Here is a 19284-nt window from a genome sequence, read left to right as displayed (position 1 = left end):
GATATTATTAACTATAATGTTAATAACAATAAAATAATATTATAGTATAAATATATATTTCTATAATAATATAAATGCCATGTTTTAGGATAAAAATAAATCAACCTAACGTAATAGGTACTAAAAATAAAATAAATTATTTTAATAGCTTATCATGAAATATACTTAGTGATATACGTAAACTGTCAGACTATCTCCGCTCTGAATAATTTTTTTGTATTCAAATTTAACACACTCGTTATAGTGACCCACGAAACCTAATGTAAAGCAAAGAGGTACTCACTTAGTCACTTGTCTACCGATTTTATTTTTTTTTTTTGTTATTCAAATATAAATCGCCAGAGAAAACATAATAAATTGTAGTCAAAAAAATATTAATCGTAGGCAATAGCAATTTAAAACAAATTATTATTACTATCAATAATGTTATTATTTGGGCTGAGAATCTTTAAATCACAAAGCAATATACAGGCTAGCCTTATACTTTGATATATTTTTTTTATCATATATTGTTTCTAGTTATTCATTATAATTCATTATGTACATTATTAAACCTAAAACCGTATTAAAATCGGTGAAAATAAAATCCCGTTTTGATATTTAATTAGCAAAACACAAAACAATGATTAGTTTAAAAATATCTTGCGTAATAGTTAATATAAATGAAAAAAATTGAATGTTAGTGTTTAAATTATAGTGTAGAATATTTAAAATAATTGCATACATTATAAAATACGCTGTATAATCGAAAGTGATTTAAAAATATTTAAATATCTACCTACACGTTAAGATTTAAATATCGCAAACAAGTACAATAACAATTGGCATTTGAAAAAAAAAATAATCAAATATTTCACGCGCTCTGTAGTCACATTGAACTTTGTACCGTAGTTATACGATTTTGTTTACATAAATCAGGGACTTTGTTACATTTTCAACCCACCAATCACCCCAAATCTTTAATCAAAATATGATGATGATGATGTACCATGTACAACATAGCGAGCCGTAACTTTTGCCATGCTGCCTACACTGTAACGCGATGAGCTACATTACCATAAAGTATCGAAAATGTTGCCCGAATATTGTATGGAAACGAAAACAGATAATCGACAATAGTTTTCGGGGGGGTCGCAACAGGGGGAGGAGTGGACGTTGCGTCGCGCCGTCGCTGTGTCGATAACTCAGCTTCCGACCTGGGGGCGGATACGACGACCACAGCGACACTGTCCGCGTAAATCAGAGTACTACTGCGTCTCGCTTAGATCCTGGTGACTGTACGGAGCGAAAAGTACCTTGCTGTTTTCAACCGTCGTCTAAATATAACATTATTAAATATAATATCTGCATTAATATTCACAGTCTCGCAAGACCGTCCGATAGCTCGCAGACGTGAAGACGATCGTGTTGGACGTTTGTCTAGGAGTCCGAGGTAAAAGCGAAACGAACGGATTAAAGTTCGACGATATAAATCGTCGCAATGTCATACTATTGACGGGCAGCGACGCCCAGCGAGTGTTTTCTGCACGACACGTACGACACACATATTCTCACGATGGCTATCCTTCTTGCGATAGTGTTTTTGTTTATTCTTATACGGTTTTTTACATTGTGTTATTTGGATTGATTACAACATAAATTTATTGTTTTCATTTTATTGCTAGGAACAACTACGTTTGTAGGAACGCCATAAAAGCAACAGCTGTTGATCGACTAATACGAGGACGTTAATATTGTACGGCCGACTAAAAAGGGGTGCGATATCGGACACAATAGGTAAGTCTAATATAGATAGATATTCAAATAGTACTTAATCCACAAGTGATCGAATATTCCATTAATATATCACTAAATCTGTGATTACGAAATTATAAATACAGTATCATATGTTTCACTCGAACCAAAACCGTTCGGTACATATTTTTTACGTAATCGTTCATCACAAACACTAGAGAAATTTATCTATGATGTAAGCATAATTTTTTTTCAGTGATAGTGTAAACATTTTTTAAGAATTAAACGGTAGACATAAGATGGTTTTTACACAGAATTATTGAGTCACACAATAGATAAAATAGAAACGTCACATCACAGATAAATTTTTCTTCTATTTGTGATAAATGTTTGGTCGTTCATAACGAATACAATTATAAGTATACTAACTATAGTACATAAAATATATAGTAAATACAGTAACAAAATATAGAAAATACACGATACACGGTTTACCCGTGTGCGTCGTCCTTCTAAAGACACAATAAAACCATACAGTGCATTATTTTCTGTTTAAGGTACCTCTATATAGGTAAAAACTGTATATGAATGTTTGTATTGTTTCAAGACAAATCACGGTTTAATAGTCACTTCGATATAAATTATTTTTAGTTTACATATGCATATTAAATGTTATAACTTGAAACGCCATTGTGGTTTTAGTAATCGTATTCTCGTGTTTTCGGAATAATTTTCAGATGTATACTATATAGTGACGGTATATTTGTATCCTTAACGTAATCATAAGAACAGCTTGAATTGCGTAAAATAGGTACTTACATTTTTAGGTGAATAGTAAAGGTACGCATCTCACTTTCTTTACTATATAACATTAAGTGGCTGCACCTGGTTTTTATAGGTAGGTATTAGTTAGCGCAACTGTATTCAGATGTGCGAATCATAAATGTATTTACCACGCAGCACGTTATGCAATTTCAATCATTATACGTATAATAATGTAGCAGACGCCAAAATGAATATTTAACTTATAGATTAAATATTGTTTTTACCTGTTGTTACTTTTATATTTGCTAACTATAAATATTAAACCGGCAAATAAAATAATATTTATTAAAAACTAAACATCTAAAACGATCATATAAAAACAGTTTATTTTAAACGCTAAGATATAATAAATAATTCCCATAACATATCATTGTAATGCTGACAGTTATGATAGTACTGACTGTAAACATTGATTAGGATTGATACAAGTCATAGCACTTAAATCTATTAAATTAATAAAAATGACCATGTCATACAATTATCATCTTAATTACTAGCTTCTAATAAAGCTACATCTATGCATAAACCGGGATTTAAAGTATAGCTGGAGCTGTATTCTAAGGATGTACAAAATTTAAACACTGCTGGCTCTATAATTAATAAAAGATATCATGTTAAATATTTATATAAGTTTTACAGTGATATTTATTTTTTTCAATATTTTTCAGGTATAAATTTTTAAAATTATTGTATATGACTGTATTTATTACTATTTAAAACGATATTAATCTTATTAACATTATTGACGAATTTCGATTGGTTATACAGTGGCGCAACTTAATAATAATGGGCCTATGTGAAAATGTCCAGATCGCGGGATCCTTACCTAATAATAAAAATGAAAAATAGTCATACCTTAGTATAACTTAAAAAAATATTGTTTCTCACATGTCATAGTATTAATTAATTTGAATTAGTTAATTTTTTTTTTTTATAAAAACAAACATAAGAATAAACTTATTTTTACGGCAACAAAACCATTAATGATTTTGTTTGTATCCAATTCATTATTATAAGATAGTAGTACGAAAATTCTATAGATACATAGTTTTTTTGTCTTATTATCGTCAGACATATAGGTAATATAGTCATGAGTCATGACTTATTCACTACACAGTACACACACACCAACATAATTATGTATAATAATAAAATAAGTTTCAAATTTTCAATTATAATGTATACTCTAACTCTATACCCGAATTTTGGACCTATACTGTATTACGATACACGTAATTGCTTTCTCGCATAGGTACTCGTAATTTGAATTATTCTCTAATTCAAAACAGTAAAGACATAATTATTTATTACATTAAAACAAATATTATGATCACAAAACCGCGGGCCCCTGTGAAATGCACACCCGATACTCTTGATAATTGCGCCACCGTCGTTAAGTACTGCTGAATCGTGAAATTATTAATGTTAAAGTATATAATATAAATTAATTAAATTGCTTTAAATAAGATTGAAATAAATCATAACTTAGTATTCATAACAAATAACAATAATAATGCCAGTGTATGGAGTATATTATTAATAAATAGAGAAAGTAGTGTATTATAGTAATTAATAATACGTAAAGTATATTTAATGGTTATTAAAAGTTAATGTGTCATAATAATATAATACAGTATACACCATACGCGTATAAAGTATAATATGGTATATTTAGCATGTCTCACATTATCACCAGCTAATTTTCTAATAAATATTCTTAAAATATGCATTTGGTAGAATATTTCTTAACTCAGTCATGATAATGATTATAATTTAAAATAATTTTGATTTACTTAAATGTAAAATAAACATTTTAAGTTTGTACTTATGGTTCTTAAAGTTGATAACGTGGTAATTTATTAAAATATTATAATAATAGTCTAATAAATAATTATTGCCACTTTAAAGTTCAATAATAATTACGTTTCTACGTGTATTATATTTTATTGTAATGATATTACGTTGTTTTTTTTTTTTTATACAGAATCGCATCATCGAGTTTTGGATTACACGTGCTGCTGGATTACTGCAGGATACGGGAGTTCTCCGGATTACAGTCCAAACAAAACGGCCTGGGAATTTCGTTGCATCACAATTAATATAATATTACGGCGGATATTATCGTGCGAGTAAACGAAGAAAAAAAAACACTATAAAATGGAGATTTACGGTTCGTTCGTGTTTGACAAAAACGAACTGGAATGCAACGGGATCTTAACTCATCAGATGATTAAATTCACGAGATCCATTGACCCCACGTTAATAACGTATGTAAAGATAGAGAAGGTGACCATGCGCAAGCTCGTCAGGACCATAAAAAGACGGTTGCGCGACAACTTCAGAATATACAGGCTTATAAAATTCGATATGGGCGCGAGTGTGGTGCTGTACGCCGTTCCCACGGTGAAGTTCGACGGCACAGATCAGAGCCAGTTAAGGTTGGTGTCCAGCCAAGAGGGGTTGAAGATGGTTTTGCTAGAGGCGTTGGCGGACTTGGAGTGCGCGTACACCCAAATCTCGTCGGACTTTGTCATGGCCGACGAAGACCCGCTGAACAACTGGTCGTTGACCGCGACCACGTACGCCGATATCCAAGAGCTGATAATGGTTCCGGGACTGCGGCGCATCAACTATTGTTTTGCGACTCCGAACACGGCGGCAGTGTACATCAAAAACGTCCGGCTGTCCAAATTACTGTACGTGATCATGCACACGAATACAGTGGGACCGAACCTGGTGCGCGACAACACGGGGCCCTTTATCTTGAACAACAAACGGCAGTTCGAGACATTCAGAATGCCCAGGACGAATAAGACGTCTCGGAAAATCTTGCGGGACGTTCAGTTGACGATAACCGGCCCGAAAATAACTCTGAGCGAGCTGTGGAACTTAGCCATGGATTACTTGGATGGATTCTTATAGCGTTTATCGGTGTACCAAACCGAGCATACTCGGTTTGTGTGTGTATGTATGTGTGTGTTGGTGTTTGTGTGTATGTGTATGCGTGTTTTCGTATACCCTCATTTACCGCGTACCAAGCCCACGTCATCGAATTATAAACCGCAAATAAAATACCAATATACCTACCAATGATTGAAATTAATTTTTATTAACCTATTATAATCGATAAGCGCCAATAGTAGATTTACCAACAAAAAACAAGCATGTAGAGTTCGAATGTTGTAACAAAAAGAAAGAGAAACCCAATAAAAGTGAATTCATACTTTTGCGAGAGTATTACACTCACAGTTATTTGCTCCTGGTTTTTGAATAAATTGAAATAATAATAAATAATTTAAATAAAAATAAAAATATACAATTTTAAATATAGATTTGATAAAATGTGTTTTAAAGAGTTGTAACACGTAAATACTTTTAAATTATTAACCGTGAAATTATTAAAACTATTATTATCTATATAGTAAAACAATTATTTAAGACAACTTAATGGAATTAAAAGTGAACCGAGCTACTGGCCATCGGACGATTGTAAACTCTCCCGAGTAAACCTTCATTTGTACATTATAATTATATCAATATAATTTAATGTACATAATAATATGAAAATATAAATTTAAAAAAATTCTAAGTACAAAAATTATTGAAAATAACAATGTAAATAAATATCTAATTATAGCTAAAAACTATATTGCAATCGAAATAGAAATAAAATAAAAATCAGTATTTAAATAGTCTTACAATCTATTCGAGAGAACTTACCGTCGCCTCGGCCATTATGCATACAATAGTACAAAATTAAATGTTAACTATAAAAATATTAAGTTATTTCAAATAAATAGATAGGTACAGAAAAAAAAATACAACCTGTAATACATAGAAATTCGAATTAAATAAAATAAAAAAATTAAAAGCTCAAAATACCTCAAAAAATATGTACAAAATATAGATATAATTAAAAAATGAAATTTTTTGTATTTATCAAACATAATACAGTACAAGTTTAATTTTCATCTCATAACTATTAATATATAAAATTAAAAGAAAATATAACTAATGCCTATATGTACAACATTTGAACAATACAATGTACACTAGTACTTTTTTTTTTAAATATCTTTTTGCTTATATACAAGTAATATTATGGTGTTCTTTCATTTTTTAAAAATCTGAATAAAATTTGTTTAGGACATCCATTATTCTAATTATAAGCATATTATAATTTATTTATAAGTTGTACAATTTATACGAGTACATTTACTTATCTATTAAATTTGTGTTATTATGGACTTTGATGTGAATTGAAAAAATAAATGATTCACCTTTCATAATAAGCGTCTTAACTATAACTTTTTAATATATTTAGGCACATTGCACGTTTAATGTCAATTTTATATTATACAACATTTTAAATATTTTTTTTTTTTTCATAATATTATTTAACATTTTTTCATGCATACTTAGCTTTTTTTAGGTACTATAACTTCCGAGCACTAGTTATTAATCAGTTATTGATTATGATAAGCGTCCTACAGCCATAATATAATATTGCTTATTTTCTACATCATATTTAATTAATATATATACTTAGTACTAGCATATAGAATACGATTTAGTATACATTTAGTGTAATGAAAACTTATATGTATTTAAGATTAGTTAGAACTATAATCTACAATTTATTAGAATTTTAGTATAGAATTTGATGTTTAGCTATATTTACTATAATATATATTTAACTGTATTTGAATTTGTGTAGTTGGCGTTAATAAAGTCTTAGTTATTCAAAATGCTGGTATTTTATTGTATGGAATCGACCATAGGTTTTATATTTAAAATTATGTTTAAACCGCTACGGTCGCAAATTATGTTTAAACCATTACGGTCTTTGTTAAGGGACAACATTTAAGCAGTTCATAATGTCCTCTTAGCCGCTCGAGATCTATGTATTAGTTGTAAATTGTTATAAGTGTCAGTGAAATTCAATGCGAGTTCAAACGGCTGGAGCCGCAGACGGATGCCACTCTCGTACGCTCATGCACATGTCACTAAATCGGTAATAATAAAAATTCACTACTCGAATTTTACGACAACTTACTTATTGATTTGACAAAATTAAAGTTAGTTAACGTTGTTTGATCTTAATACTGAAAAAATATTTAAATTCAACAGAAAAATGTCTGTAAATCGTACTAAACATTTTCCTGTTTTAATTTTTAATTATGATTTGAAAATATGAATATTTAAAAAATTTTATTAACACTTTATTAGGATATAAGATTTAATTTTCACAAAATATTCCATACGATCTATAGACAATTTTCTGCCGAGTTTATTTTTTTTTCAGAATCAAAATCGGACATCTTTAACTGACTTTAATTTTGTCAAAACTTAAGGTCTTTCGACCTCAAACCAACGGCAGTAACGAGGGCCCTTTTAATAATTTAAACTCCTCTTTATTTTTTGTTTTCAATGTCGCATATGGGTATAATTTATATAGTATATTCCAACATCATTTCTTCAAACTTGTCGGCGTTACTCGTTACTTTCTTATTCTTTTCAAAATCGTTATTATTATTACCTATACATCTATGTTTAAATTGGACAGTTGTCCGTAAAATAAAATAATATAATAAATTCAAGATTTTTGAGAAAATGTATACAGTTAGAGCGGTTCAGATATTTTTTTTTTTTTTTTTGATTAACCAAATTATTGAATGATAAAAAAAATTGTTACAATATTAATACAGTCGTATTAATTTTACGACACTAAATATAACAAAAAAATGCTAAAAATGTACGTATTTAATATTTTTCAGTATTGATTTGTGATTACTCGTAGATTTTATGGTATACCCAAGCGGAGTGATTAAGGGTTCAAACCCGTCTTTGATCTTTTTATGGTTTATGGATGATGAATTTATTTTTATGGTCTTATAAAATACTTTCGTATATATACTCTACTTTAATATACAAGATATAGTAAAGTTTAGTGAGACCTCTTTCTCTTGACCATATATATATATATATCATATATGACATACACAACATTACACAGTTATAATAGTTTATATATTTTATTCAATAAACTAAGTGTATTGATAAATAAAGCGAATCTATTTCTACAGTACTACCTTACCTTCTGTAGTTGGTCATAATATATATTATGTCGTAGGCCATATGGGAAATTATTCTTTTTGTAAAATGATTTTAGGTTCTTTACTATAAAAAGAGTCAGAATATTAAAAAATATATATATAGTATGTATAGAAAATAATCATTTAACTATTTGATGAAATATTAAGTTTTTACGATTATTCGTTTTCAAAATACACAAAAAAACCAAAAATGTTGTGTTTAGTTATTATTTTTTTAGTAGTAATATTTTTTTGTACAAGTGATTAGTTACAATATTACAATACAGTAATTAAAACATAATAATTGTAGTTTTGTAGTTTTTAAAAGGCATAACTGCTGTTAGCTTATCTGCAATATAAGCCTGAAAACTAGTTGGAAAAAAAATAATAATAATGAGTGGTTTGCAAACAGGCTACTCCATCGCAAAGAGCCTAGTCGTTTTGCAAAAAGACTAATTTCCCGTATGGCCTACGAATTACGACAAAATATATGTACGTCATATAATCATAGTATATGAATGAGACTTATACTGCAAAAGTTTAATGTAAATCATCTTTTTTTGTGGTGCGCGTTTCGATACACGACTTAATGACCCATTAGATTGTTATTTCACAACATAATATAGCACTGCGTATTTCGTTCCGAATAAACATCAAGTATGCGTAAGTCGTAACGTCGTAATAAGCGCCTCCATCGTCATGGTAACGACGGGAGTTGCTGTATTGATCGGGTCGACGACAACGCAGGGATGTGTAAAACACAAACATTTTGCTGTATAATATTATTTCATCATAATAAATAAACGAAATTTGGTCGTTTAGTTGTTTGTGAAAATCACAAAAAACGAGATGTTTTACCAATAGGTTTTTTTGCTCACATGAATCGTGACGTGTTAGTTTTTAATTAAAAATCGCTAATTTCTTAAAAAACTTATAAATAATAAATTCATTACGCCTACAATAAATTAATATATTTATTATTTACAAATACCTTATTTTCATGGGATACTCATTAAACGTTAAAAAGAAATTTCACCGGGTTTTATTTTTCCTGTATAAAACTTTTCTGGTCCGATAATAATTCTGTCAAATATCATTCTACAAAATGTATTTTATTTTCTCCCGGGAAAGCTCACCAACTGCGTCGTAATATAATAATATTACGGGGTCGATGTTTTCGAATTCCTCGCCCTCGCCGTTGTCGCGTACCCATCGGCCCACCCAGCAATCAACACCGAGCTTGATCGATCGCGCGGTCGGCATCCCCTTCCGTCCGAGGTCTCCGCCGCCAAAGACGCCAAACTCTCACTCTCGCATACACCCTTTTCTCTTTCGTTCGCCTCACCGCACCACGCCAACCCACGCGTATTCGTCGTCACTCACCGCCTCAATCCTACTTGCACCCCACTCCGCGGCCGGTTTTTGTTCACCCGACGGGTGAAAGTGCCGTGTACATTTACGGCTTCGTATGTATTTATTAATTAATTATAAATACTCCATTTTCATAAAATACTCGTTAAACGTCAAAAAGGCATTTGACCGGGTTTTATTATTTCTGTATACGACTTTTTCTGATTTTATAATTCTTTCAAATATCAAATATCTAGTTTTGTAAAAAATACTTTTGAAAAGTGTTATGATACTAATACTAGTAAAATAAATTTAAAATAATATTATAAAAATGTATTTTACAAACACAAGTATTATATAATATATATGCCAGTACCTATTATGTTACTACTTAATACTGTAGATTTTCACAAATATTATAACATTTATAATTATAACACGTCTGACTATTTAGAGGTAAATTCTTGTTCACGTATATCATTTACATAAATTTCAACTAATATTGATAAAATTATAAAATTTTTATTTTTCTTGATAAATTATTCCAATATAGAACCCTTATAAAATAAGATGTAGCATTTCTTTTTAATTTTAAAAATTTTTGTCAATTTTGTGAAATATAATAACTAAAACAAACTTTATGGTATTTACAAAACTGTAAAATCGTTCTACGAAATATAACCTACTTTTTCCCGGGAAAGCTCACCAACCCACTGCGTCGTAATATAATATTATGCGGTCGGTGTTCTCGAACTTTTTGGCTATCCGTTGACGTGTACCCGCCGACCCACCTAGAAATCAACCTCAAGCTTGATCGATCGCGGGGTTGGGTCTTCACTATCAAAGCCGCCAAACTCTTACTCTCGCGCACACCCTTTTCTAAGAAGTTCCCCTCGACCCCACGTCACACTACTCTGTAGGTGTTTTTGAACAACCCGCCGGACGAAAGTGTCGTGTACTTTTACGACCTCACGAATCACCACCTGCGCAGATCTGTTGCGCGTTTCACTCGTATCGAACGGCTGCAGGACCCGCGCACGCGCCATGAGCTGGAAAACCCTGGGCGCGGCCCGGGAATCACACCTCGGCCGGGCGATACGATATTCGACAGACAGTCCTCCTGCCACTCGACGTCCGTTCAGTCGCACTTGAGTAGTATAGCGTTCAGTAGTTTCATAGTATTTGCCAGCACAGTAGAAAGTGTTTGAAGCTTCCGCAAAAAACAGTAATTTACACAGATCCACCTGTTTGTGCTGCTCGAACGTGCCAAAAATCCAGTTCATTACGCCGCCACGCCCACCCGACAGGACGGGCAGTTAGCCACCACCTACGCGAGATCACATCATCATCACACCGCACACGTAAGTAACCATCATTACGCATCCGTTTGCATAACCGTAAAACCGTATAATCGCGGTATCGGTGTTTCGAATACAGAGAGATATTATTTATTGTTATTATTATTATTACGTAGATCGAAGCGTTGGCGCGTGGTCAATAACCTGAGCCGTTTTTCCCACGCGATTCACCGGACGGGAGACGAGTAGAGACCTACATCGACTACGACAACAACAAAAACAACGACGACGACGGCATAACAATAATTGCTGTGGCGCAATCGCCGCGATATCCGATACAGATAGGTACACACCGTCACCGCAGTCACGCGAATTTTCCGGAAAATTCTCTGCGCTATACCGAGCTTGATCTGCGCGCTGTCCGGCGATCAGCTATCGCGTGCTGACTTATTGCTGAACGGGATCGGCTAGCCATTGATACACCGCCGTTTCGACCAGGCACTTAGACCCCGGGAATTCGTGGACCGCTTGATATAGGTAGTGCCTGTCGCCGGGGCATAAGCCGAACGTCGCCGCTTCTAATCGATACAGCGTGGGATTCCGCGACGCGGTCGCCGTTTTCTCTTCCGCCCGCGCCGAATCGGGTAACTGCGGCACCACCCCGCGATCGACCGGTTGAGCAACAATCGTCCCGCCCACACCGCCCGGGATTACGCAACGCCGCGACGTTGACCCCCCCCTCACTATCACCGCTGTATCCCACTGCGTTTCCTACTAAGCTCTGATCCGAACATGTGCATACCCATCAACAACGGCGGCGCGGCAGCCGTTCCGCCCGCAGAATACTTCAGAGCGACGCAAGCCGCACAACGTCAACCGCCGCACCGACGTCGCCGCGACGAACGCAGACAACCGCGGCGCTTAGAGGATCCGTCACTGACGTCGACATCGACATCGACATCGGAAGCCGACAACGACAACGACGACTACGACGACGAAGACAACGCCAAGTTCGAAGACGCGACCGAACGTGCGCTGCAGACCACCGCGTATTGCACTTGCCAAGAGTTTCATAAGGCCCGGGCGTTGGAGAGGGAGCGCGAGGCCGCCAACTCCGAAGATATGATGATAATCGTCCGCATGTTGATCGTGGTGTCCATCGCCATCCTGGCCACCAAGCTCATCACGGACGCCGTGTACTCGTCCGGCGCGTCCGCTTTCGAGGTGGAAGGTCACGACCACTCGCAGTTCAAGTGCAACGTCAAAAGACAGTTGCCGCCGATCGAGCAGGGCGACACCGTGATCGACAGCATATTTCAGGTGAGCTCCGCGCGTGACGGACGATTATTTCAAAATATATTGATATGTGGTCGCCCGGCCGACTACGAGAATCGAATACTCGCGGTACATTAATGACGTGTCATTCGTCGCTTTGCGCCCAGGCTTTTCGTTTCGGTTGAATACCCGCGATATCATACGATTTGATACTTCTCGGAAACCGATTTTGGTTGTGCATTTACTGATAATATCGAATGTTTTTATTTTGTTTTATTTCATTCGAGTTTTCAGCACTTTTTTCGACTTTGTGAGTTGTTATAGGCGCTGACGCGTTCTCGTAGTCGAACGGTTAATTATATCATAATTCGTAGTCATGAAATAGCGGAAATATAAATCCTATAAATCCATAATAATGTCGATAGAGCTCTCTGGAAGTTAGTTTAATAGCTGCTCTCTGCAAGAACACTTTCGATTATAGTTTTGATACGGAACATAGTTTGTCGGATAACCGTTTATCATATTATCTTAAATCGTGTGCACGTTCACGTTTTCATATAATATTGTTATCATCACATAATTTTATCGATCCGTAAACAGTTGAGATGGACAGTCCACCCGCGGCGTACAGTAATAAACTAATAAGTGACTTATTTTCCTCGCGCAAAGCAATTGTAGAAAAAAAACAAATACCGTATGGTTATGATTTTAATATTATTGTTGTTGTCGTTGTTGTTGTTATTATTATTATTATTTCTAGTATTATTAAAGCAGGTAAACCACCATGTGACAATTGGTCCAATCTATTATATAAAATTAATCTCAAAATAATATGTGTGGAAAATTATTGGTTCCAATTGGTCGAAAACTGTAGATTTGCATGATATACGTCATTTAGATACAATAACAGACTAATAATAATATTAAATAACTATCTATATGTATATGTATATATATTTAATCCTCAACCACACTATTTACCACTATTAAATGTATACAGAAAAAGAAAACAAATAAAGAGACAAATTATTTAATAATAGATATAAAAATTCCTTTTAAATATTATATTAGTTATACAGACAGTCACAAAAATATTTACGTTCGTAGGTGCAGGATGCGACTCTCGTGGTCCGAGCAAAACAATTTTATTTTTCTACCGAACACATTGACATATTATGCAAAACTGCTATACTATTAGTTTTGTATACACTTTATACACTTTTTAAACTATATATAAATATATAATTCGGAATTATAGTTTATTGTTTTATATTAAAATACATTTAGCAACCGGAAATTTAGTGAACTTTCTTACGTTTCTTTTTCATTTCAGTTTTTAAACAGTTATTAACGATATGTACAATATTCGATTCAAGAATTCTTATATCTCATTTAAAAATAAAATAATATCGTGAAAAAATCTATGTATGCAAACACAAGTTTGTAACACATCAACTCACTCCAATATCAAAGCTAAGCACATAACATTTATTCCGCAGAACACATTACAAATTTGCTTAATTGTACGTTTTAAAAACAGCGACAACACGTGTGGGTGTGTCCTCATTTAAGCTGCAGATGGCAACAGATTCATTAACCATAATTTTTCATAAAATGCGTCCAGTACTTTCTATTTTAAATCGAATGCTATGTTGTTCAGTGTTCGCCATAATAAATATTTACTAAAAACTGTCGTGGACCAAATAGAGTGGGTGGAACTTCGACAAAGATGTATTTAAGTATTGCATTGATCAAAAGATGTATTGGATATAGTCAAAAAACGTAAAGCCGCCGCCCCCCCTCCACACATACGGCACAATAATGTTATTATGTTCAGACGTTTCAACTGCGCGAATAGTGTAATATTAATTATTATTATAGTGTATAAATCCTAAAACATTCCTACATCAGTTGGTTATACATCTATCGTTCAGGTAGCGGACAAATCATTAAGTAAATTAAAAAAAAATAAAAATAACGTGTTAGATTTGTTTGAAAAGTACATCCCATAACAACAACATAACGTCTATTGTTCTACAACATTTATAAACGTTACGACCACCTGAAGCCCAATAAATTATGTAACGATGATTTAGTCCTTTAAGTTACTGTAAACGTCTGTTACAATATACTTCATGTTATATACGCACAGCCGGAATATAAAATCGCAACCAATAATTTTTCATAGCTATAGGGATAGCTATAGAAAGTACACGAAAGCATAATATTTTCTATTTGGTAATAAAATATTCGATGTTAGACAACTTAGGCGTACCTACTGAGAGGTTTAATTTGGTCGAAAAACTGACCACTTATATCTAAAATAAATATATTCGTTTTGTACTATTTTAAGTGATCACTATGAGTACGCTTTTTTTTTTTTTAATTTTCCCGATAAAAACATATAATACCTTTAACCAATTTATAACATAGTGAAAAACTAACGGCATGAAATCTTCGACTATTAAATAACAATATGCTAAAATCGTCATTGTGCTACACGATGGGTTAGTGAATTTTTTTCTATATAATTTAGTAATCACGTAATAACTGACAAAAGCTTAAACTTGAGAGTCTCTGAGTTTAATTTATTGAATATTTAAACTAAAATCTATTTTTTTCTTAAATGTCATTAAAGTTGCCTATACTAAACTCCTATAAAACGCTGGTGGGTTATGATACATCCTCATAATATTATACTGTTTGAACATCAATACGCAGTGCTCGATATTCACACCGATTTTGATGATATATATTTTTGTAGATTCCCATCAACACGCTTAGCGCCGTCGGGACGTTAATTAAGAACGTCCGGCCTCTGGTGCGCAGGACCCGCGAACGCTTCCAGCAGTATTACGGCACGGCCCCGCGGCAACATAGGAGCGTTCAGCAGAACAACTACAGCGACGGTCCAGAGTACTACCCCATTGGACGGTATTCACCCCAAGTACAACAAAATCCGGGAAAATATCGTACAGTATATATGGTAACGCCAACAAAGCCGACCATTAAGGACACGGAGTTCGGAAAAGGATCGTTTAAATTCGAATAAAAAATTTACTTTTTCTAATATTTCCTACGATTTGAATACTACGAAGAATCTTGTTGCGAATCGATGTTTGGAAATGATGGTCTTCGATATTTTTCGGCACAAATTTTTGACTTAATTATATTGCAGATATTTACGCACACTTTGGTTTCCTCCTTCTGAAAAATTCAAATGCGACGTTTTATGGTAGCTAGCACCTTAACTTAATTGCATGTTGTAATGTGTCACGATAAGCATATATGCAATATTATATCGTTTACGTATAATCACATTAAGTACTTATTTAATAAGTTTGTTTTTGTTTTTTTTTTTTTTTTAACAATCTTCTAAGACGATATTGATAAGTTAATTTTACTTTAGACAGGTTACGAATTCTTACTCCGTTTCTAAATGTTCTACTGACTTACTAGTCAATACTACTTTCGTATACACACAAAAAAAAAAAAAAAATTGATCGTTTATAAAAACAATATAAATTTTATTTTCTCCTCCCTGTGAAATTTACAAAATTATCATAATTCGTAAACTTAATACCCCAAGTTATATATAATTAAACACGTTTATATTTATTGATAATTAGTCAGGTATTACTCACATATTTGAAGTTAATAATATAATACAATAATTAATAAAACGAACACAAGTGTATTATTATGTATTAGTATTTCTACATAGTCGAGTTTAATATATTTGCAGTATAATTTCACTGATAAAATATCAACAAAATAAAATGATTAATTTTAACTAAACTAATATTATTTTAACGGAACGTTAATGTAAGTTTAACTTTAATGTTAGCTATAACTAATGATAATATCAGTATTTCGATTATATCTAGGTATATTATAATAATACTGTGTGTTAAAATTAGTATTAAATATTACTAAGTAAGTAAACCAAAGTATCTAAATTAGACTCTTAACTTATCCAAATACAAATAAAAAAAAACAAACAGTCACACTATTCAATTATTAGAATCTTAAAATGATACAATTTTAATCAGTGGTTAAATTTTCTCAAAAATAAATACCTATTACCTATTCAAAAAAAAATAAATAAATTTTGTTTTCTCTTGCCATTGAAATTTATAAAAATTAGCTATGTTCATCAATTTAACAGTTCTGAGTGTAGTTCGTATAATTTTTAATATAAGCTATTCATAAATCATAAGTAGGCCTGAGGACTAAAGTAAAAATAATAAAAATAATATTAATTTTGGGAATTAAAGTTAAATTTAAAAAAAAATGATTTATACTTAAATAATTAAATATTTAAAAATATGCAAAATAAAAAAACCAACTACGTCTTTGCACATTACAAAGCATCAGCAATTTCTAATTAAAATTATTCTCAGTGAATTTTAGAAGAATATGAATTCGCATAAAAATCTGGACTCTAAGTTATAAATTATAACTCTATGATTATTTATATCTAGTACTCCTATTTTAAAACACATTAAATAACAAAAAATAAAATATAAATACCATATTTAATAATAATAAAAACATGACTAAAAATTAACTTAAATTATAAAATGAAATGAGCCCTATTTATATCTATTATCAAAATTTTCTAAATATATACCTATATGCTCTTAATTTATCTAACATACTCAAATATGCATTTATATGTAAGAAAATATGCAAAATAAAATGTTAAGCACACGTATTATGAAACAAATACATCACTCAAGTATGAAAAATTATGAAAAATCTACGGAAGTCCTCAGCTCTACTCATAAGTCATAAGTTCATAATATAATACAATTAATTGATTAATTTAAGCACTTTATAACTAAATCTAGTCGTACGTTTACAATAGCATAATCTATAATTATTAATTAATAGGTAAGAATACTTAGGAAATAAATTAATATTAACATTATAATTTAAAACCAATATCGATGTATATTGTATATTAGTGATGATGTAATGCTGAGAACTAAGATGTAGTTCGAAAAAATAGGCGTGCGTGGACTTTTAGTTCAAGGGGTGCCTATTGTAAAAGTTCAAACTATTTTTGTTTTATACAATATTGTAATAATGCTACAAATGCAAACGATATCCAATAGAAATAAAACTTCTGAATTCATAAATTATTACATTAAAATTTAAATAACATTCTAATTCTTATTCTGAAAATATTAGTGGTAAAGATCTAACCTATCTTGGCTACTAGTACGTATTTGGTTTTCTTATTTTATTATGTTCGATTTGGAAAATACCTTTTCAACCTAACTTGTGACTGGTACTACGCGAAACATTTTCATTGTTACATATGTTATGATATGTACTTACGTACTAATACGTAATTATTGTTAAACATGTCTAACCTTCTATATTCTCTTAGTCTAACAACTCATACACAGATTCGCTTAATGTACGACTTGATACATTAAGAATATTTATTTCGGCCTTTCAGCCTTGATTTCGCTATTTAATATGATAAATAATTTAGAAAAAATATTTTAAGAACAATAATTTAATTTCCATATCAATAAACTTTTTACATCATTGATTAACTATAAACTATCTTGCTTGGGCACGATTGGGACTTTTAAAAATTTTAACATAGTATAAATTATCATGATAAATATTAAATACAATAATTTTGGCTTTTGATGAATGGTCAATGATACTCGGGCACCCTAGGCATCCCTATGCACACGCCTATTATAGTATAAGGTTTTATAATAATTAAGTATTAAAAAATAAAAATAAATCTTAAATGATTGGTCGCAAATGCAAACATAATAATATAAGGTATATAAGGTGTTAATTGTGGCTTTGGATGAATGATCGAGGGTGTTTAGGCACCCTCGACACCTCTATGCCCACACCTATTATAAATTATATAATAATATAAGATGTTATAGTAATTAAGTGTTAGTCAATAAAAAATACTACTTAAGCGATTGGTTGCAAACTCAAATCTTCAGATAAAACATAAATAAACACTATTTACCTAGTTGGGAAAATATACATTTTTATCATATAAACCTATGCTTTCATCAATTTCTAATTATTAATATTACAAATATTAAGTAACTATTAAACTCAGAAGCTTAAAAAATTACAATGAAGTTATTACATATTTATAAATAAAAAAAAAAAAAAAAAAAAAAATACAATTTAAAATTTATAAATATAACTATAGTTAAACATAATATTATATAATAATATATTTAAAAATTATAAAGTTCAATACAAATTATAAAATTAAATATGGATGTTACTTCTTAAATATTATATTTACCATTTGATATTAATCGTTACATCTAAAAAATGTAATTTAATTAAAAACTGTTATTTGCTTAGATAATGCCAATTGTCCAACAGTACAATTGTTTAGTTTTTAACAATATAAACTATAAGATACATTTTTTTCAGTTTTCTCCATTTAATATTATATCAATATTTATAAATTGTTAAAATATTATCTATTCTAAACATTTTATTCGATGTTTTACATTTACTTAAATATATTTAAATATTATGACATTATATTGTTCATATATAAGAAAATATTAAGCATATAATAGCAACAAAACCATGATCTACACAATAATTATGGTGTTTATCATTTCATCCGAAAAAGTTAGGTTTTCGTTTCAGCCATGATTATCAAGATAATTTTAATTTAATCGAAATACCAAAAG

The 19284-nt window shown here is 31.4% G+C and overlaps 2 protein-coding genes across 2 annotated transcripts; both read left to right on the top strand.

Moving 5' to 3' along the window:
• Positions 1–4716: 4716 nt before the first annotated feature.
• Positions 4717–5735, top strand: LOC113559666. Its single transcript, XM_026965419.1, has one exon. It carries the CDS (start codon positions 4717–4719, stop codon positions 5479–5481), a length of 765 nt encoding a protein of 254 aa, XP_026821220.1. The 3' UTR covers positions 5482–5735.
• Positions 5736–12018: 6283 nt separating this feature from the next.
• LOC113559887 lies at positions 12019–16157 on the top strand. Its single transcript, XM_026965669.1, has 2 exons — positions 12019–12622; positions 15342–16157. The coding sequence occupies exons 1-2, from the start codon at positions 12095–12097 to the stop codon at positions 15627–15629; spliced, it is 816 nt and encodes a 271-aa protein (XP_026821470.1). The 5' UTR covers positions 12019–12094; the 3' UTR covers positions 15630–16157.
• The last annotated feature ends 3127 nt before the right edge of the window (positions 16158–19284 follow it).

Source organism: Rhopalosiphum maidis, chromosome 3, assembly GCF_003676215.2.
Source record: "Rhopalosiphum maidis isolate BTI-1 chromosome 3, ASM367621v3, whole genome shotgun sequence".
Classification (NCBI taxonomy): domain Eukaryota; kingdom Metazoa; phylum Arthropoda; class Insecta; order Hemiptera; family Aphididae; genus Rhopalosiphum; species Rhopalosiphum maidis.
This window is presented reverse-complemented; position numbering and strand designations above follow the sequence as displayed.